The sequence below is a fragment of the Festucalex cinctus genome, chromosome 3, assembly GCF_051991245.1.
Source record: "Festucalex cinctus isolate MCC-2025b chromosome 3, RoL_Fcin_1.0, whole genome shotgun sequence".
NCBI classification, from domain to species: Eukaryota; Metazoa; Chordata; class Actinopteri; order Syngnathiformes; family Syngnathidae; genus Festucalex; species Festucalex cinctus.
Window position 1 is genome coordinate 2,860,401 of NC_135413.1, and position 21,961 is coordinate 2,882,361.

At 42.8% G+C, this 21,961-nt stretch overlaps 1 protein-coding gene and 1 long non-coding RNA gene across 2 annotated transcripts in view; both read left to right on the top strand.

Annotated features, from left to right (window-relative positions):
• Positions 1 to 4,594: 4,594 nt before the first annotated feature.
• Positions 4,595 to 21,961, top strand: part of LOC144015451 (guanine nucleotide-binding protein G(i) subunit alpha-1) — an 87,164-nt gene continuing 69,797 nt past the window's right edge. The window contains exons 1-2 of the mRNA XM_077515475.1: positions 4,595 to 5,047; positions 21,552 to 21,594. Coding sequence (XP_077371601.1) covers positions 4,930 to 5,047; positions 21,552 to 21,594 — 161 coding nt within the window. The 5' untranslated portion in view covers positions 4,595 to 4,929. The remainder of the gene's footprint in view (positions 5,048 to 21,551; positions 21,595 to 21,961) is intronic.
• LOC144016761 (uncharacterized) lies at positions 5,110 to 16,665 on the top strand. The gene is made up of 3 exons (XR_013282996.1): positions 5,110 to 5,311; positions 5,871 to 5,945; positions 16,599 to 16,665. It is a non-coding gene; the product is annotated as an uncharacterized LOC144016761 (long non-coding RNA).

The window sequence follows — 21,961 nt, forward strand, 5'->3', positions numbered from 1 at the left end:
GGGGTGTGATGGGGAGGGGGGACCCGAAAACATATGTTCGTTGGGGGGTAGGGGTTATCAATCAAATTTTTGACATTTGCTGTTCCGACTCCTGATTGGCTAGGGGTGCGAGGGGAGGGGGTGCATGAGGAGGGGTTGGGGGTCATCAATCAAATTTTGACATTTGCTGTTCCGACTCCTGATTGGCTAGGGGGTGGGGAGTAGGGGTGGGGCTTAATTCAAAATAACGGTTTCTGGTTGGTTGAGAAGGCGGAAGTCGGCGGGGCTTAATTCAAAATAACGGTTTCTGATTGGCTGGGGGGCGGGCAGGGGGCGGGGCTTAATACAAAATAACGGCTTCTGATTGGTTCTAGGGGGTCATAAATCAGTTTTTGACATTTGCCGGCGTTTAATAATATATATTGAGTACATTTACCAGTTTATTAAAAAAAAAAAAAAAAAAAAAGCTACTCAAAGGGTGAGGTACAAAGCCACAACCTTCAGGTTTGGGGACAGCCAGTGTACCAAATGTGTTAGTATATTGCTGGTGTCAGGTGGAATCCTCGCAACTCCAAGTTGGCCTCATTTTGGAAACACCAGCAATGCAGTACAGGGACAAACATGATTGGCATAGCTCAGGTGGTGCAGTGATTGTCTCCCAAACTGAAGGTCATGAGTTTGTTCCTCAATGCTGGAGTAACTTTTTTTTTTTTTAATTTACTCAATAATCTCATTGTACAATTTCCTTAGAATTTCTGAGTGAATACTGAAACATAGCTAAACATTTGAAAATTTGATGGTAAGGATCTTCTAATAGCCATGTTTTCAACAGCCCTTGAAGAACCCCTTCTTCCAAAAAGAGTTATCTGTATTGAAACGGTTCTTACAGGAACCCTGAGCCTCAAAAGAACCCTTGAAGATTGATTGATTGATTGATTGATTGATTGATTTGCCAAAAAAGGGTTCCCCAGAAGCCCATAGTTCTGGATAGAACCTCTGCCCTTCATGGAGAACCCTTTTGGAACGCTTATATCTAATCATGTACGGCCCGTCGGCCTGATAAAAAAAGATTTCTTTTTATATTGTATTCCCACCGAAAGGGCCGCGAAAAGGGAAAGAAATGGCTGCAAGCAGGGAGGGTATAACTTCACGTTCAAAAGCCCGGATTCCGTCTGATGCTGATGCTCACTTTATTGCCAGTAAGTACTTGTGACTATATATGTATTTGGATAGGATTATATAAAATAATAATAGAGTTTGTACATTATAAAATCCGCTGAGTCATGAGACTTGTTCTTGGTGTTTTGTGGTGTGTATGAGTTTGATGTTTAGTCTACTTATTTATGTATTTATTTATCTCTTTATTCACGACTTATTTATTTTGTCACGGGAGTGGGGGTGTTGGAGGCAGGACCCAAATGCAGGGGGCAACCAAAAAACAGGGCAAGGCAGGGATGCAGGTAAAAAAAAGGGGATTTAATTAACAAAAACTATAAACAAGGTACTATGAAAAAATTAACAAGATCAAAAACAAACACAAGGCATGGCAAGGAAAACAGGGACATGAACATGAACAGGCACAACAGATACTACAAGCACAATGACTCCACAAGAACCGAACGGAAAACAGGTGACTAAATACACACAGGCTAATGACAATGACTAGACACAGCTGGGCAAGACACAAGTGGCAAGGGAAGCTGATTGGTGGATACACTGGGAAGGGAAGAAACACTCAGGTGGACGTGGTTTGACCTAACGGGACAAGGGAAGAAACAAGGAACACATGACAAACGACCAAAAACACCAAAAGACAACAAAAACCCACCCCCACCAAACCAAAACATGACATAACCCCCCCCCCCCTCAAGGGACGGCTTCCAGACGTCCAACATAAGTCCAAAAACAAGGGCGGGCGGAAGGGGGCACGGAGGTGGGAACACGGCCCACCCATCCGTCCCAGACAAAAGGCAGTTCAGAAGGGCCTCCATGACGCCAGACGAGAGTCCCGTTCAGGAGGGCGTCCGCGAAGCCCGACGAGAGAGTCCCGTCTGGGCCAGTCAGGAGGGCGTCCTCGACGCCCGACGAGATGCGAAGGCAGCCGCAGGGCCCGCGCCGCCGGGACCCTGGGCGGCGCCCGGCGAGGTTCCGGGACCCTGGGCGGCGCCTGGCAAGGTTCCGGGACCCTGGGCGGCGCCCGGCGAGGCTCAGGGTCTAGAGGATGCAGCAGGCGAGGTTCAGGGGCAAGAGACTGCAGCACACGAGGTTCAGGGGCGAGAGGCTGCAGCAGACGAGGTTCAGGGGCGAGAGGCTGCAGCAGACGAGGTTCAGGGGCGAGAGGCTGCAGCAGACGAGGTTCAGGGGCGAGAGGCTGCAGCAGACGAGGTTCAGGGGCGAGAGGCTGCAGCAGACGAGGTTCAGGGGCGAGAGGCTGCAGCAGACGAGGTTCAGGGGCGAGAGGCTGCAGCAGACGAGGTTCAGGGGCGAGAGGCTGCAGCAGACGAGGTTCAGGGGCGAGAGGCTGCAGCAGACGAGGTTCAGGGGCGAGAGGCTGCAGCAGACGAGGTTCAGGGGCGAGAGGCTGCAGCAGACAAGGCTCAGGGGCGAGAGGCTGCAGCAGACGAGGTTCAGGAGCGAGAGGCTGCAGCAGACGAGGTTCAGGAGCGAGAGGCTGCAGCAGGCAAGGTTCAGGAGCGAGAAGCTGCAGCAGACGAGGTTCAGGGGCGAGAGGCTGCTGCAGATGAGGTTCAGGGGCGAGAGGCTGCAGCAGACGAGGTTCAGGGCCTTGAGGCCTGTCTGACCCGTCACTCCCGACGCCACGGACCAAAGCCAGTACCTCCTTTAGCCCGGCAATGGCTCGGTCGCAGGCCTCAAGCCCTTCCTTCTCCCAGGGCTCCCATTCCGCCATTGCCCCCGCTGGGTCCAGTTCTGGTGGAGTCATTCTGTCACGGGAGTGGGGGTGTTGGAGGCAGGACCCAAATGCAGGGGGCAACCAAAAAACAGGGCAAGGCAGGGATGCAGGTAAAAAAAAGGGGATTTAATTAACAAAAACTATAAACAAGGTACTATGAAAAAATTAACAAGATCAAAAACAAACACAAAGCATGGCAAGGAAAACAGGGACATGAACATGAACAGGCACAACAGATACTACAAGCACAATGACTCCACAAGAACCGAACGGAAAACAGGTGACTAAATACACACAGGCTAATGACAATGACTAGACACAGCTGGGCAAGACACAAGTGGCAAGGGAAGCTGATTGGTGGATACACTGGGAAGGGAAGAAACACTCAGGTGGACGTGGTTTGACCTAACGGGACAAGGGAAGAAACAAGGAACACATGACAAACGACCAAAAACACCAAAAGACAACAAAAACCCACCCCCACCAAACCAAAACATGACATATTTAATGATGTAAAATGTATTTACTCGTAAAAAACAAACAAACAAACTTCAAAATGTTTGCAAAACTGATATTTATGTTTATGTACAGCACTTTGTATACAGCAATGCCTGTTCTTAAAGCGCTTTATAAATAAAGTTGAGTTGAGTGTTTCAAAGCACTATCGACAGCCACCTTGACTTGTTCCTCGTCTTGAAATGGGCTATCCGGGATTGCTAAACGTGAAGGCTAATGAAAAAGCCGTCCAACGTTACGAACGGAGGATCAAAAGGCAAATCAGAATTGTGTTATGGATTTCTACAAATGAGAAGGGGGGGGGGGGGGGGGGTCTAGTTTTATGCTTGAGTGTCCACATGTTGTTCATCTTCTCCGAATAAATATTGCATTTTGCATCTGTTTTCATACCTGCTGACCTCACTGGATTTGAAAAGAAGAATTTTGTAAGCTCTGATATTCAGTCGTTAAAACTAGACCAGATGCCATTGAAATTCTCACACTCAGGACAAGTGTTACTGTAATAAAGTCACTGTATTTCCGAAAATAAATAAAGAATAAGCTGCGGTGCTTGTTGACATAATTCCCATGGAACTAATGATTGTTGACTGTTGATTTTTTTTTTTTTTTAATTGCAAACACATAATACAACTTCAACATCATCATTAAAACAATCAGTCAAGATAATACAGAATGAACAAAGACAAAGAAAGAAAAACCAGAAAACGAAAAAAAGAAAAATAGCAAAAAGTTATGCTCCAATATACTAGGGGCCTGAGAAGTTATAAAAAGATATTCAAATTAGAGCAAATCTCCACTATTTTCAAAGCCTTTTGTTTGTCAGAGAACTTGATTGAGAGAATGTATTGTTTAAACTCGTTATATAGAAGGCTGTAAAGCATGGCTTCCCTCCGTGGAATTTACAACAGTGAATATGATATTGGACATTAATAGTAATACATTTATTCGATACAGGTAGTTCGAATTATTTTCCTCTATACCATTTTCAATAAAACCAAACAATACATTCTTCCAAGCAATCACAACGTCCTTTTTAATGTTAACATGAATGAAATCACACAATCGCTGACAAAATAAACTGACACTAAGATGGACAGTACCAAAACAAGTGTACAACAGTTTCACGGCACTACGTTGTCTTTTTATTTGAACCTATCTACGCATGCGCATAACACCGGAAGCGAGGATTTATTTATTTATTTTTAAGCAGACTGTGATTTTACTTTCCGTTTAGGAGGATAAAATAGATTTCGTCTTAACTCACAACTCGTCAAGTCGACAGAGAAAAAATATATATACGTGCAATGGCTGCAAAGGTGATCGGTAGATAGGAGATAAGGGCGTGCTTCAATCACAACTGTAAACCCACCCCTTTCCCCCTCCCTCCCCATTACTGGATGCTAGCTCGGTGGTAGCTGTTGCATGTCGTATAGTACTTCTAGAGAAAAGTTGCCTTTCGTCCATTTTTACAAAAATACTCTACTCGGGGGGGGGGAGATCAGACTGCGGCGAAGGCAAACGAGATGGGATGTACTCTGAGCACGGACGACAAGGCGGCGCAGGAGCGAAGCAAGATGATCGACAGGAACCTGCGGGACGACGGAGAGAAAGCCGCCCGGGAAGTGAAGCTGTTGCTGCTCGGTGAGAAAGATGGATGGGCCGGGGGCCGGGGGTCGGGGTCGGGGGACGAGGCGAGAGCGGGACCATCCCCAAGCCAACACCCAAGCCTTGCGTCGTTCACACAACATACGCACGCCAAAACTGTCGTCTGTCTTTATCTCATTAAACGACGCAACGCAAACAAAAAGCTGAATTTGACGTCAATTTAAGTTGGATGAAACCAGTGGGACATTTTGTCGTTTAATATTGAACGGCGGGAGGGTTCATCGTCAAAATAGCTAAAAAGTTAGACTGTTGTTCCCCCCCTTTAGCTAACTCAATTGCTGAAGTTATTAAGTGGTTATAATGTATCTGCCGTTGAGGATTAACGCCACTCGAGCCAACCGCAGCCACCCAATACTGGCATTAAAATCGCTAAGCTAATTTAGCAATTAGCTTCTTAACGCTACCCGACTGAGCGTCGCTAGCACGGCCCCGGATTAGGTCAAGAACTGAGATTTAAAACACGCACACGAAACCAAACAACCTCTACTGTTATTTTAACATAGGGCTTGCCTAAAAATAAAATCTCTGATTTAATAACAAAAAATTTGATTTACGATTTCCCCCGATTATTTGTTTATTTATTTATTTTGCCAAGAAGTTTAAAAAAATGCTCTTTATTTTATTAGTTAACAAAAGTAACCCTATTTCTACTAATAAAATTAATGTGCAAAACTTGTAACTTGAATCAAATACTTCTGGAAACATAACATTGTATTGATAAAGTGGAAAAGTAAAACTTTTTTGCTGACTTTGTTTTAAAAGATAAACAGTTTTACTTGTGTCCCTCAATATGACACAGAGGGACCGAGGTCTGAGGTTGTCATCCCCTCCGACTGCTGACTTTACAAGTACAAATGCTGTTATGCAAATTGAGGTGACTATTTTGCCGTGACTGGCAACTTTCCTCTTGCCTTTCCTGCATTATTTGATTGGCCAGTCCCCGTAGTAAAAAAGTCTTGGCATGCCGTAAATTGGCTATTTTACCGTGATTAGAACACTTCACCCCCTTCTATAGATGTGTGCTTGCGAGGCGTGTCCTTGTTGACGAGATAGCGTACACTACTACACTGGGTATGTCACAATACTAGAAATTTAGTAGTCGATGCCGATACCATTGAAATTCCACGATTCTCGATGCCATTTCGATACCACGGTAAAAATAGAAAATAAACAATAAATCCCCTGTACTTCAACATACACTCCTTTATTAGAAGTGAACAAACAACACTGTTTGCTTAAACCGACCAATTGGCATGTAGCTTTAAAGCATTAAAATAAAATATCCATCCATCCATCCATCCATCCATCCATCCATCCATCCATCCATCTTCTTCCGCTTATCCGGGGTCGGGTCGCGGGGCAGCAGCTTCAGGAGGGAAACCCAGACTTCCCTCTCCCCAGCCACTTCAACCAGCTCCTCCGGCGGGATCCCAAGGCGTTCCCAGGCCAGCCGAGAGACATAGTCTCTCCAGCGTGTCCTGGGTCGTCCCCGGGGCCTCCCGCCAGTGGGACATGCCCGGAAAACCTCCCAAGGGAGGCGTCCAGGAGGCATCCGAACCAGATGCCCGAGCCACCTCAGCTGGCTCCTCTCAACGCGGAGGAGCAGCGGCTCGACTCTGAGTTCCTCCCGGATGACCGAGCTTCTCACCCTATCTCTAAGGGAGAGCCCGGACACCCTGTGGAGGAAACTCATTTCGGCCGCTTATATCCGGGATCTCGTTCTTTCGGTCACGACCCACAGCTCGTGACCATAGGTGAGGGTCGGAACGTAGATCGACCGGTAAATCGAGAGCTTGGCCTTTTGGCTCAGCTCTTTCTTCACCACGACGGACCGATACAGCGTCCGCGTCACTGCAGACGCTGCACCGATCCGCCTGTCGATCTCCCGCTCCATCCTCGTGAACAAGACCCCAAGATACTTGAACTCTTCCACTTGGGGCAGGATCTCGTCCCCGACCTGAAGATGACACTCCACCCTTTTCTGGCTGAGGACCATGGTCTCGGATTTGGAGGTGCTGAATGCTGATCCTCATCCCAGCCGCTTCACACTCGGCTGCGAACCGCTCCAGTGAGAGCTGGAGGCCCCGGCTTGATGAAGCCAACAGCACCACATCATCTGCAAAGAGCAGAGATTCAATGCTGAGGCCACCAAACCGGAACCCCTCCACGCCTCGGCTGCGCCTAGAAATTCTGTCCATAAAAGTTATGAACAGAATCGGACAAAGAGCAACCTGGGCGGAGTCCAACCCTCACCGGAAACGAATCCGACTTACTGCCGGCAATGCGGACCAAACTCTGGCAACGGTCGTACAGGGACCGAACAGCCCGTATCAAGGGGCCCGGCACCCCGTACTCCCGAAGCACCCCCCACAGAACTCCCCGAGGGACACGGTCGAACGCCTTCTCTAAATCCACAAAACACATGTGGACTGGTTGAGCGAACTCCCACGCACCCTCGAGGATCCTGCGGAGGGTGTAGAGCTGGTCCACTGTTCCATGGCCAGAACGAAAACCACACTGCTCCTCCTGAATCCGAGATTCGACCTCCCGACGGACCCTCCTCTCCAGCACCCCTGAATAGACCTTACCAGGGAGGCTGAGGAGTATGATCCCTCTGTAGTTGGAACACACCCTCCGGTCCCCCTTCTTAAAAAGGGGGACCACCACCCCGGTCTGCCAATCCAGAGGCACTGTCCACGCGATGTTGTAGAGGCGTGTCAACCACGACAGCCCCACAACATCCAGAGTCTTTAGGAACTCCGGGCGGATCTCATCCACCCCCGGGGCTCTGCCACCGAGGAGCTTTCCAACCACCTCAGTGACTTCGACCCCAGAGATAGGAGAGCCCACCCCAGAGTCCCCAGACTCTGCTTCCTCAAAGGAAGACGTGTTGGTGGAATTGAGGAGGTCTTCGAAGTATTCCCCCCACCGCTTCACGACGTCCCGAGTCGAGGTCAGCAGCACCCCATCGCCACTATACACAGTGTTAATGGTGCACTGCTTTCCTCTCCTGAGACGCCGGATGGTGGACCAGAATTTCCTCGAAGCCGTCCGGAAGTCGTTTTCCATGGCCTCATCGAACTCCTCCCATGTCCGAGTTTTTGCCTCAGAAACCGCCGAAGCCGCGTTCCGCTTGGCCATCCGGTACCTGTCTGCTTCCTCCGGAGTCCGACAGGCCAAAAAGGCCCGATAGGACTCCTTCTTCAGCTTGACGGCATCCCTTACCGCTGGTGTACACCAGCGGGTTCAAGGATTGCCGCCGCGACAGGCACCGACCACCTTACGGCCACAGCTCCGACGGCCGCCTCAACAATGGAGGCGCGGAACATGGCCCATTCGGACTCAATGTCCCCCGCCTCCCCCGAGACAAGGGAGAAGCTCTGCCGGAGGTGTGCATTGAAACTCTTTCTGACAGGGGATTCCGCCAGACGTTCCCAGCAAACCCTCACAATACGTTTGGGTCTGCCAGGTCGGACCGGCATCTTCCCCCACCATCGGAGCCAACACACCACCAGGTGGTGATCAGTTGACAGCTCCGCCCCTCTCTTCACCCGAGTGTCCAAAACATGCGGCCGCAAATCCGATGACACGACTACAAAGTCGATCATCGAACTGCGGCCTAGGGTGTCCTGGTGCCAAGTGCACATATGGACACCCTTATGCTTGAACATGGTGTTCGTTATGGACAAACCGTGACGAGCACAGAAGTCCAATAACAGAACACCGCTCGGGTTCCGATCAGGGGGCCCGTTCCTCCCAATCACGCCCTTCCAGGTCTCACTGTTATTCCCCACGTGAGCGTTGAAGTCCCCCAGCAGGACGAGGGGGTCCCCAGAGGGAGCGCTCTCCAGCACACCCTCCAAGGACTCCAAAAAGGGTGGGTACTCTGAGCTGCTGTTTGGTGCATATGCACAAACAACAGTCAGGACCCGTCCCCCCACCCGAAGGCGGAGGGAGGCTACCCTCTCGTCCACCGGGGTAAACCCCAACGTACAGGCGCGGAGCCGGGGGGCAATAAGTATGCCCACACCTGCTCTGCGCCTCACACCGTGGGCAACTCCAGAGTGGAAGAGAGTCCAACCCCCTCTCAAGAGGACTGGTACCAGAGCCCAAGCTGTGTGTGGAGGCGAGTCCGACTATGTCTAGTCGGAACTTCTCGGCCTCACACACCAGCTCGGGCTCCTTCCCTGCTCGAGAGGTGACATTCCATGTCCCAAGAGCCAGACAAAAAAAAAAAAAAAAAAAAAATGCAGCTTCGGTGTAGAACCGGTCCGGTGGAAAAGCGCCATATTATATATGTTTGTATTAGGCCTGGGACGGTTTTTGAAAACCGTTAAAGCCGATCGGTTCAACAGTTTTTTTTTCCCCTTCCTGAGCGCTAATCCAATATGGCGGCGTCCATGGTTACGGAGCGCGTCATGGCAATGCATCATATCCTTCCAGCGACGCTGTAGCCAATCATATTGTAGCGGGGCGGGTACAGCCTCAGAACAGCTACCAGCTAGCATGCTACATCACACCAGAAGCCGGAGGAGGTGTTTCGGCGGAGCGTTTGCAATTTTGACTTCGGACGGAAAATGCGTGGGGTGGCGTGGAATCGGGATAGAATAGTGAATGGTAAGTTTATTTACTTGATTTTGAACTGTACCGCGAGGTAGCAGCAGTGTTTTATCATCCATGCTAAAGTTATTTTTAGCGCAATGCCGGCCGCCTGATGATATTTGATGTTCGTATAGCACGACTTAAGTCTTGCAAAACTCGCAAATCCCCTCAAAATAAAGGTGGAAGGTTTGCAATTAAAGCACATCTTATTCCTTTCATTTGAAATTCAGTGTGGTGGTGTTTAGAGAACGTGAATGAAGAGATGAGGTGCGCACTTCGACAAGCAGCTGAGCTCATTCACAACACATCATGTAGACACGACATTTTACTCTATCCATATTCCATATGACTTATGACACATTCCTTATTATGTTCATCAAATAAAACTTATTTAATAAGTTCATCTTACAATTTGAATAGTATAATTCTAATTTGATCTGAGAATAATTCAAAGATCAGTGTTTGAGCGAGTCTTTTAATGCTACTACTAATAATAGATAATACTACTACTACTAATAATAATAATAATGAATAATAGATTTTATTTATAACCCACTTTACATTTATAAAATAAATCTCAACGTGCACAGTAAAGGCAACAATAAAAGCAATGGAAGCACAGTAAATCATCTCTGCCGATACCAGTATCTGTATCGGAACAACACTTGTCCTTTGCGCGTGTCACCCCGTATGACAGAAACAGCTGTAGCTATTACCATTAAATATGGAATGGAACCAAAGAAAAACATCACACAATATGTTTGAATGAGACAGGCCAATAAGTCGGAAAAAGTGCTATTTTAATGCACTCCATTTACCATTTAATATTTTGATCAAATTAGATTTTTCAAATTTTGGATAATGAAGTGATTTACGGGAAAGGTACAATAAGTAAGTGATTCGAATTTATTCGGGGCTAACGCTTATTGCGATTGTTAACCGTTTAGCATAGGCTAATTCTGTTGGTATTTGTGTAATATGTGCATCTATGTACAGAAGATAAGGAATGATGAGTATTTATATCCACTAAATTCAACTCGCGTTCAACTTAAGTAGACTTAAAAAAAATAATAATAATAATTGGGAGGGGGCATTAATTGATGGAATAATCCATAGGAGACTCGATTTTTTTAGAAAGTAGTTATTGACAGCACTAATAGGTACTCTCCCATCTCTAACTTTCGAGGTAAGGTCAGATCTCTACTCTATAAACACCTAGACAGCGTAATCATTTTCATTATGGGTCCAGCTCCATTTCAATGAGAAAGATGCACCAAATGTGCAAACGGAGCTCCCCTCCTTACAATCTGCAGTTTGTAGGTCGACATGCTAACAGAATCTTGTTAAAGATGTGATTCAATACGCACTTGAGCCACGTCTGTACAATTGGATTAATCAACTAGATCCTGGCTTCAATGAGATTACGCATGACTCAAGCATCCATGGGTTCACAATTTTATGCAGGCTAGATTCGCCAGTAAAGCGAATAACACATAGGCTACAGTACAGTATACTGATAATCAGGGCGAGTTTGAGCATTGTTCACCCATGTGAAAATTAAATTACACTAAAAAAAACTAGCCACCAGAGGGTGCTAGCACTGCACAAATGGAAATCAACCTGACTTTTTTTTTTTTTTTTTTTTTTTTTACAGATGTATAGCTTTTAAATATTGTGAACTATGACAACAACGATATTGTGGCAGTTTTAATATCACAATATCACCGGTATCGTTACATCCCTAGTCTTCGGCAAAGTGGGAGTGGAGGCTGGTTTTTATTTATTTTTTATTTTTTTACTCTGATTTGTACCTTTCCCGTAAATCACTTCATAATCCAAAATTTGACAAATCTAATTTGATCAAAATATTAAATGGTAAATGGAGTGCATTTAAATAGCACTTTTTCCGACTTATTCACCTGTCTCATTGAAACATATTGTGTGATGTTTTTCTTTGGTTCCATTCCATTTTTAATGGTAATAGCTACAGCTGTTTCTGTCATACGGGGTGACACGCGCAAAGGACTAGTGTTGTTCCGATACAGATACTGGTATCGGCAGAGGCGATTTACTGTGCTTCCATTGCTTTTATTGTTGCCAGTACTGTGCACGTTGAGATTTATTTTATAAATGTAAAGTGGGTTATAAATAAAATCTATTATTCATTATTATTATTATTATTAGTAGTAGTATTATCTATTATTAGTAGTAAAACACTCGCTCAAACACTGATCTTTGAATTATTCTCAGATCAAATTATAATTATACTATTCAAATTGTAAAAATCAAGTTATTAAATAGGGGTGGGACAAAAAAACGATTCGACCGAACCATCGTTCGTCAAGGAGAGCTAAACGACCGTATCGGTAGGAGACTTGTCAACCGATCCAAAATCCGCCGGGAATCCTTAGATACATTGCTTGTAAAGCTGTGGACCGGATATCGCGTGGCTTTGAATCGGTTGCGAGTGAGGCTTTATGGTTTTCATTCTGCGCCGTGCTCTACTTGTTTTGTTTACATTTCAGTAGCATCACTATTCAAGCTACTTCCGTGTTTACAGAGAGCTAGCAAAGTAGCGCTCAGAGACGCTTCATTCCCCGGATGTTGTAAACATAATGCAAAGACGTTACGCACCTTGGGGGGGGAGCCTACCGTCAACGCCGTGCTCGCGACACGGCGCGTGCGCGCGCGCACAACGAGTGACAACATACAAATGGAGACAGTTAGCAGAAGCCGGTGCCGTACATCTCGGTATTTCCCATGGCTATCGAGTCCTCTCGGTGCACTTGTATGTCCCGGGCCGGCGTTGGTACTGCGCGCGAGCCAAAAAGAATAACTCCCGTGACGATCCAATGCATGGATTCAAACGACACAGGTATGTCCCACAGCCAACACACCAGCTAAGCTAAAAGCACACTGCAAGTATCTAATTTCTCAGTTTGTGGCTCCCTGTCAATGTATACAACTAGCATGAGCAACAGATAGGAGAACTGAGACGTGCCCGCGATTATGTCATCAAACTCAAAATGAACGACAGCCCAAAAAAACAAAACAAACAGTAGTGATTCCGTGGTCATCATCGTGTCTCAGATTAAAAAAACAAAAAAGATGTCATACATTAACCAAAAATGAATGTGATGGCAAAAGAAAAACAAAAATTGTTAAAAACAAAAATTGTTAATAAAAAGGGAAATGCACTTTTGGAAATATTTTTGCATATATTAAGTGGTTAAAATGTGTTTGATAGATTTATTGTTCCATAAGGTGGCTTCATATTTCTTTTGGCTGAACGTTAGGTTTATTTCATGTCTTAAAATTATGTTTCTGAAATACTTCACAATGTGCACATATTCTGTTTAATTGTGTTGGTGTCTCTCTAAAGGTTAAATATTTATACTTCACATTAAATTATCAGCCTTTTGTTTTCCTGATCCTTATTTTGACGAAAAAAAACAAAAACAAAAAAACAATTATAACTGTCAATAATGACTAATAAATATTTAAACTGATACATTTTTCAGTCATATCACCCAGCCGTTTGTTACGGTATATTTAAATAATTGATTCAATATCTAAAAATGTATAAGACATTTTTGTTGTTGTTCTTTTTTAACACATTTGTAGATACTGTAAAAATTTGTGGTGTTTTAAGATTAATGTTTACAAGCAACAAATGTCACTATAATTTTTGAATATTGAAATGAATCGTATCGAATCGAAAATTGTATCGTTCCCAAACTTAATCGAACCGTATCGAACCGTTCAGTTCTGAAAGATAATCGTTTTTCAATCGAATCGCAACCCGTGTATCGAGATACATATCGAATCGGCCTCATGTCAGAGATTCCCACCCCTATTATTAAATAAGTTTTATTTAATGAACATAAGACAGGATGTGTCATAACTCATATCGAATATGGATAGAGTAAAATGTGTGTATTACTCTGTGTACATGATGTGTGAATGAGCTCAGTTGATTCTCATTTTCATCTCTTCATTCACGTTCTCTAAACACAACCACACTGGATTTCAAATGAAACGGACAAGATGCACGTTAGTTGCAGATGTCCCACCTTTATTTTGAGGGGATTTACCTGCCTACGAGTTTTACAAGACTTAAGTGGTGCTATGCTAACATCGAATATCATTGCGTGAAACCAAGATCCCGTTTGAAACAAAACAAACTCAGTCATGAACATTAACGATTTCCAGCCAGTTATAATTCCGACGTTCGTTTTATGTAACAAATCTTGCTCTGCAGAGCACTTTTGTGAGTCAACACAAACACTGCTGTTAGCTCGATACAGTTCAACAGCAAGTAAATAGACTCACCAGTACTTGGATGTTTAATTTTTTTCACCTTTCTGTCCCGATTCCACGCCACCCCACGCATTTTCGTTCCAAGCCCATTGCTGATATTTCAAACGCGCTGCCGAAACGCTACACAACAACATGGTGTGTTGCAGTATGCTAGCTGATAGCTGTTCCGAGGCTGTACCCGCCCCGCTGCAATATGATTGGCTACAGCCTCGCTGGAAGGATATGATGTATGGCCATGACGCACCCCGTAACCATGGACGCGCTCCGCAACCATGGACGCCGCCATATTGGAACCGTCCCAGGCCTAATATATTTATATATATATATATATATATATATATATATATATATATATATATATATATATATATATATATATATAAGTGGTTAGCACGTCCGCTTCCCAGTTCTGAGGTCTCCGGTTCGAGTCCAGGCTCGGACCTTCCTGGGTGGAGTTTGCATGTTCTCCCCGTGCCCGCGTGGGTCTTCTCCGGGTACTCCGGTCTCCTCCCACATTCCAAAAACATGCATGGCAGGTTAATTGGGCGCTCCGAATTGTCCCTAGGTGTGCGTGCGAGTGTGGATGGTTGTTTGTCTCTGTGTGCCCTGCGATTGGTCGGCAACCAGTCCAGGGTGTACCCCGCCTACTGCCCAGAGCCAGCTGAGATAGGCGCCAGCAGCCCCCGCGACCCTTGTGAGGAATAAGCGGTCAAGAAAATGGATGGATATATATATATATATATATATATATATATATATATATATATATATATATATATATATATATATATTAAGGGTGTCACGATTTCGATTTTTTATCGAAATCGATCGAAATTACGTCACGATTTCGAGCATCGAAATAGAAGAGAGGACACACGTTGTCGATAAAAACACCACAGTTTGCAAGATATGCTATGTGCGCGTACTGTACTCGGCCACGGGAAACACGACAAACATGACGGGACATTTACGCAGGCATCACAAAGATTTAGATTTATCAAATTCAACTAGAAGTGGGAAAACAACGGTCCAACCAACTATTTCATCCTCATTTACAGTGAAACTTCCACACACTTCAGCTCGCGCGAAAGCTATAACTAACGCCATAGGTCTATTTATAGCAGCAGACCTGCAGCCTTATTCGGCTGTGGAAAACGCTGGATTCAAACATTTAATTAGTGTACTTGAACCACGCTACAGTATGCCCAGCAACTGTAAATGTTGGGATATAGTTTGTTCAGGCTGTATTTGTTCCATGACTTTGGATACAATATATTTTTTGTTGTTGTTGCACATTGCACATTATTTTAAGAGGAACGCACAGCACACTGTTGTAACCAAAAACAGTCAATAGATGGCAGGCACCCACTGTGACTTTTTGTTTTTGTTTTTTTATTTTTTATTTTACACTTCAGTAAGAACAAGACGGTTAACTTTATATTGTAAATAAATTCTTTGAATTTGATCATTCCTGCCTAATGTCAATTATCATATATTACATAAATTTACACAAAAATAATATGGAAATTGCATCACCTATATGTAGCCGATCTTTTGAAATAAGATTTACTGTACAATGAATAGAACCAATGATCATAGACTAGCCTTAGCCTACAGAAGCATATGCCTCTGTGTTATAAAGTGGGGGAGCAGAAAAAAAAATAAAAAATCGAAAAAAAATCGAAAAAAAAATCGAATCGTGACCCCAAAATCGAAATTTAAATCGAATCGTGGAGTTGGCGAATCGTGACACCCCTAATATATATATATACATATATACATACATATATATATGGCAAAAATACAATCATTTGCCAAGTGAGCAGGAAAACTGATGGCAAGAAAGTTAAGAGGATGCACAGCTTAATGACACGCGAAGAAGACATGAAAACAGCTCGTGTTGTTCGACGTAAAAGTGAACAAAAGTTCTTTACTGAAGCACTCTTGATTCGATGAACTACTTATTAAAAAAAAAAAAAAAGATGGTGGTTGGTTAATACTGAAACAGTTGCGTATTGTTTATCTGTATTTTTTTCTCTTCAATGTATTTACGGTGAGTGCCATTGACTATTTAAAAAAACAAAAACACACAACCATATAATCACCTTAATTTTCGACAAAAACATCCATCCATCCATTTTCTAAACCGTTTGCTTCTCACAAGGGTCGCGGGGGTGCTGGAGCCTATCCCAGCTGGCTTCGGGCAGAAGGCAGGGTACAGCCTGAACTGGTTGCCAGCCAAATCGCAGGGCACACAGAGACGAACAACCATCTACACACGCAAGCACACCTAGGGATAGGCCTGTGCAATTAATCGAAATTCAATTACGATTTCGATTATTACCCTCTACGATTACAAAATAGGCATAATCATTCATAGAGCTGAAACGACATTTCTTCCTCGGATAGCCGCTGAGATAATCTTAGTCCCCGACCCCTCCTCCCCCCCTTTCCCACTATAGTGTGCCGAGCATTCGCGTTCGGAGGGAGAGTCGTCTTCGCACATTAACGTCAATCAATTTACAACACTTTAGTGGCTCGTTAAGGTCTGAAACAAGCAAAAACAAAAACAAAAACTGCTTGCTGCGCGTGTCATACATGGCAGAAGTGAAGAACACAACAGGATCGGAACAACTCCAGTGCGATGATCAGGGGAATAGGAAAAGCTCGCCACCAAGTTCTAGAAGTGAGTAACTACAGAGTAGATTTGATAAATGACAGCTAGACAATCAAAACACGCTCGCTGGTGCAGTGTAAACACGTGCTGGACAAAGTATGTAGTGTTGTACAGACACATTTATATTTTCCTGTGTAATATAAAATCATGAAACCTTATTGAATGTTATTTTTTTAAGACTATTCAATATGTCAAAATGAAACAATGATCGGCACAACCTGTGAAGCATCACCAGTCCTACAGAAGTGCAGACTGTGGTGTGAAAGTGGACAAAAAGAGCAAAACTTTATTGTTGATGAAAATACACCTCGAGTCTGATGTACAGTGTTCCCTCGTTTTCTGCTGGGGTTAGGTTGCAAAAAATACCCCAAATTCGTGAAGTTGTTAGCTTTATGTTTTAAATTTATTATACATGTTTTAAGGCTCTAAAACCCTGTACCACACAGTTTATACACTTTTCTCGAGGCATTTACATTTTCTCAAATTCTCTCTTGATCATTCTCAATGTTCAAACTTTCATAAATTTTAGAAAATAGGTATATTACTGTGTAAAAAACAAAAAAAATCTGCAAAACAGCAAAGCCATGAAAAGTGAACCGTGTTATAGCGAAGGAACACTTAAGTTTTTAAAGCATGTCCTCCTTTTTGACCTTATGGAAGTGGCCACCCTACGTGAGGATTAGCAGTTCGGAAAAAGGATTGATAGACTGTGCACACTTTGATGCTGACAGCCTGACTAATTTGCCGTTCCTATCACTTATTAACAAACCAGGCTTACGCAAATGTGCTATTTATTTAGCCGACAAAAATTGCTATTGTGGGTCTGACGTCACTTTAGTTCCATTGAATAAAATCTATGGGAAGTGATTTGTCTTGTAACATAAATAATAATTTATTATTATAGTCTGTTTGGTCCAAAATGAGCTCACATATGATTTTTTTTATTTGTCTTAATATTTTCAAATGTTTAAACATTTTCTTGCTTTGAACAAAAAACAAGTAATCGTTTTGAATAATCGTGATTTCAATTATTACCACAATAATCGTGATTATTATTTTTTCCACAATCAAGCAGCCCTACCTAGGGACAATTCGGAGCGCCCAATTAACCTGCCATGCATTAGACAAAAACATTTTAAAGAGAATTAATACAAAACCTTTTCTGACACAATGCATCAACTATTCAGTAAAAAAAACAAAAACAAAAAAAAAACAGAAAAAATTAAATTTACCAGCTTTAATCTTCAACAGATTTAAATAATCAGCAGTCTCAAACAGGACTGACATCCGAGCTCCATATATCGTTTGTAAAACTTAACCCTGGATGATAGGCCTTCTTTAAGGAGACGTTAAATTTGACAGTACACTCTCTGGTGGAGCTCAGGCAGAGCGAGTGTGTGTGTGTGAAATATTTGCGTCCTGGCAGCATCTCGCGTATCTTCCACCACCGAGAACGGTTGGTCATCAAGTCCAATATATTCAATTATTTTCTGCATTACTTGTTTTGCCTTTGGCTGTCACGCTAAAATGGGTTTGTGTTGGTCAGCGTTGGGCTGGTTAGCTGCTGTTTTGGTGTTAACGCCTTTACTTTGTTCAACGTCGTGAGCCTCGTAAATTCGCCATACTCCTCCAAATGTTTGCTCTTCAAATGCCGGATTAAATTAGTGTTGAAACTTTTAATCATGCTCCCCCCAGCGAGGCACCTTTTCGTGGCATACATTACAGGTGTCAAACTTTATATCGCTCTCGAATAGCGAAGAATCTCCACACCGCTGACATGTTTATGACCTCTGCGGAACGGACGCGGTGCATTCTCCGTGCGGCGTCCGTAATAGAGCACATTCAAGTCTACGTGTCAATTCACACCAGCTTCGGTGCGGTGCGGAACGACTGCGGCGATGCGGAAGTTTCTGTAAGCGTTCTATTTCTTCCGGACGCCGCATGTGGATTTTCATGAAGCTGAAGAAATTACACGAGCCGGACAAGAAATCGGGCGTCTCACATCAAGGTAAATCCGGTATATTTAAAAATAAAACCGTTTGCGAACTCGTTTATTTTGGGGAGGGAAGCTATCTAGCTACATGGCATGACATCAGTCGGACATTTAAGACAAAAAATGAGCTCAGAATAAATTCAACACGACAAAATGAAACTATTTTAAACACAAAACGTACTTACCCATGGAGAACAGCCATGGTAGAAGTCCCAGAAATGATGTCCAAAAAGCGTATCGATGTGACAACAGGCAAGCGAGGTTTGGGTGGTATTAAGATTTTGACACTGTTTCATTACAGGGGTATACGGTAATAGCGTAAACATTTTTCCTCTTTAGTCGTCTGGGGGTTACATTTTGTTGTAATTTGGGTGCTCCATGGTTGCAATGGCAATGATTTTTTACCCCCTTACTTTATTGTGCTTTTGTATACAACAGCAATACATATGAACCACCTACAATCTCTAATAGCAATATTGAGGCACTTACTTGCTAATGCAAGCACACATTGATCGCTTCACAAGCAAATTAGGTTAAAATGTATGTAAATGATTAAGTTCCATCTCGGTGTGTGCGTCACTGCGTGTGTGTGTGTGTGTACCTGTGCGAGCTGTGCTGACCTGACAACGCAGCACAGTCATTCAAACATGTCAGGGAAGTCACAAACACGGCACCTACGCTAAGGCAAACTTAAAAAATAAAGCTGACTAAATAATACATCAACACCGATGCAACAGCCTTGGTGAGTTTTACTTTGAGGTCTACCTGCCTGGTGGTGTGAACGCAAGCTTGACTACTTCCATTTGACATTTTGGCTTGCATTATCACTGTTTTTATTGAAATTACATATTTTCTACCACCATTATCATAATGCCACGCCGAAAGTATATTAAATAGCTCATTTAGGACGCGAAAAAAACACAAGTTAATTACACCGTCATTGTATGATACAGTACAAGTCTCTGGTGTTTGTGGCTAGTAGCTAGCTGTTAGCGTTAGCATCGGCTAGCAACTTTAGTTTGACAACTGTTGCTTGGCTCACTTGCTTTTCTTATTGTTTTCAAGGTTGTGGACCTCGGCTACTTTGTAATCCACTTTCCCCGTTTAAATGATGGAAATGTGCCTGAAATTGCACTCAGATGTATTTTTCTTTATTAAAAATAAATAAATATAACTGCCTTCATTTATAATAATTTCATAAAACACTAGCTTAAGAAAAAAAATAAAATAAAAGAAAGAAACATTCAAAATGTACAATATGACCATTTGGATTTTAAAAACAAAACTAAAAGTGCATTACAATTGAAAATAACGTGAGGCAGGATACCTTATTTTATACATGAATCATGTATAAAATAATTATGTATCTTGCCTTATATGACACTTAAAGTTGTATTTCTAAGTCCTAACGGCCATGTTAGACATTTTGAGTTTATAATAATAATAAGAAGAAGAAGAAGAAGAAGAAGAATGGACAACAGCATTTTATAAAAAATAAATTAAGACAAAGTTCTATTTATCTGATTTCATTTTAGTTTTTTTTTTTTTTTTTTTTTTCAATCCGATCAGTGACTTTTGTGATCCGTTGCACCACTAGTTGTTTTGGTACAAAAACTATGTGAAAAATGAATTGCAGAATGTCCAAGATTAGCTCACTAATGGCAAGGCAACAACTTCAAACGTCACTCAACATCTGAAGTTGCTCAAAGAACCGTAAGTAATAGGGGTGTTAAAAAAAATCGATTCGGCGATATATCGCGATACTACATCGCGCGATTCTCGAATCGATTCAATAATCGGCAGAATCGATTTTTTTTTTAGGATTCACACCTTGTGCATGGAAGAATGTTATACGAACGGAACATTAAGCCTTAATATTTTATTTTAATGCTGTTCAAACATGAAACAGATTACAACCTCTATAAGACTGAAATTTCAGATAAATAAATAATACATTTTCATATAAATCTTACACTCTACAAGCTTACTGATTAGTATTTTCTAAATTTGAATGAAAAAAATCGCAACAATCGACTTAGAAATTCGTATCGGGATTAATCGGTATCGAATCGAATCGTGACCTGTGAATCGTGATACGAATCGAATCGTCAGGTACTAGGCAATTCACACCCCTAGTAAGTAAGCTAATGTCAGTTGTTTACCAGCTAATTACCGTTGCTCGCTCTGTAGTTAATCAGACTGTAAACTCACTAGAGTAATACATTGCAAACACGGCAATTATCTGCATCACTCTGGGTTCACTCCCTGACTCCGAATTTAATGGTCACCCAAAATAATATAATCTACGATGTTGTTAAAAAGACTCGAAAGGACTTGAAACTCAAAATGTAGGACTTGTGATCTGCTTGAGACTTGTCAGTCTTGACTTGAGACTTGACTTGGGACTTGTAAAACAATGACTGCTGACCACATATCAGCTGTGTTGGAGCAACAACACAAACAACTAAAACCTGCAGGACTTTGACCCTCGAGGACCGAATTTGCCCAGCCCTGCCCCCCCTTCCATGAAACCGAGTGATGCCCCTGCTTGAAACTAATAAATAAATTGTAACACAACGCATTTCACATACAATAACGATAATGGCGTTTCAAATATGGTGAGAAGAATTAGATTAGTCCGTTTATGGAAAAAGAACAGTTAGTTTAACCGGCGTTCTTGACACTAGTTGTTACCAATTAGGTGGAATTGGACAATTTATTACGGCACATCAGACGGTATCTTACGGCACACCAGCACAGTGGTTGAGAAACACTGAGATAATGGATGGATGATTTTTTTTCTTGGCACACAAATTGTCAACTCGGCATGCACTTGTCCATGATTAAAATAATGCATGATATAATTTCCATGTTTGTCTTATTTTCAGGTGCCGGTGAGTCTGGGAAGAGTACAATTGTTAAACAGATGAAGTAAGTCAAGATGCCTGTGTAACCTGTCAAACATGACTTAAGGCTCTGCAATGATGTTTTGTTTTTTGTAATAATTCTCACTCATGTAAAAAGGTTTTAAAAATTGGATTGTACAGATGTACACAAAGTCAGTTATATAGGCAAGGCAAGGCAAGTTTATTTGTATAGCACATTTCATACACAAGGCAACTCAATGTGCTTTACACAAGGAAAGACAGCACATAAGCATCAAGAAACAGTAGTTAACATTCAGAGGAAGAAAAATACATGAAAATAGGTTACAAAATTTTACGAAAAAGAACATGCAATAACAATCTTAAAACATTATTCAACAAACTTTAAAACATTTAAAGGTACACTCAGTATT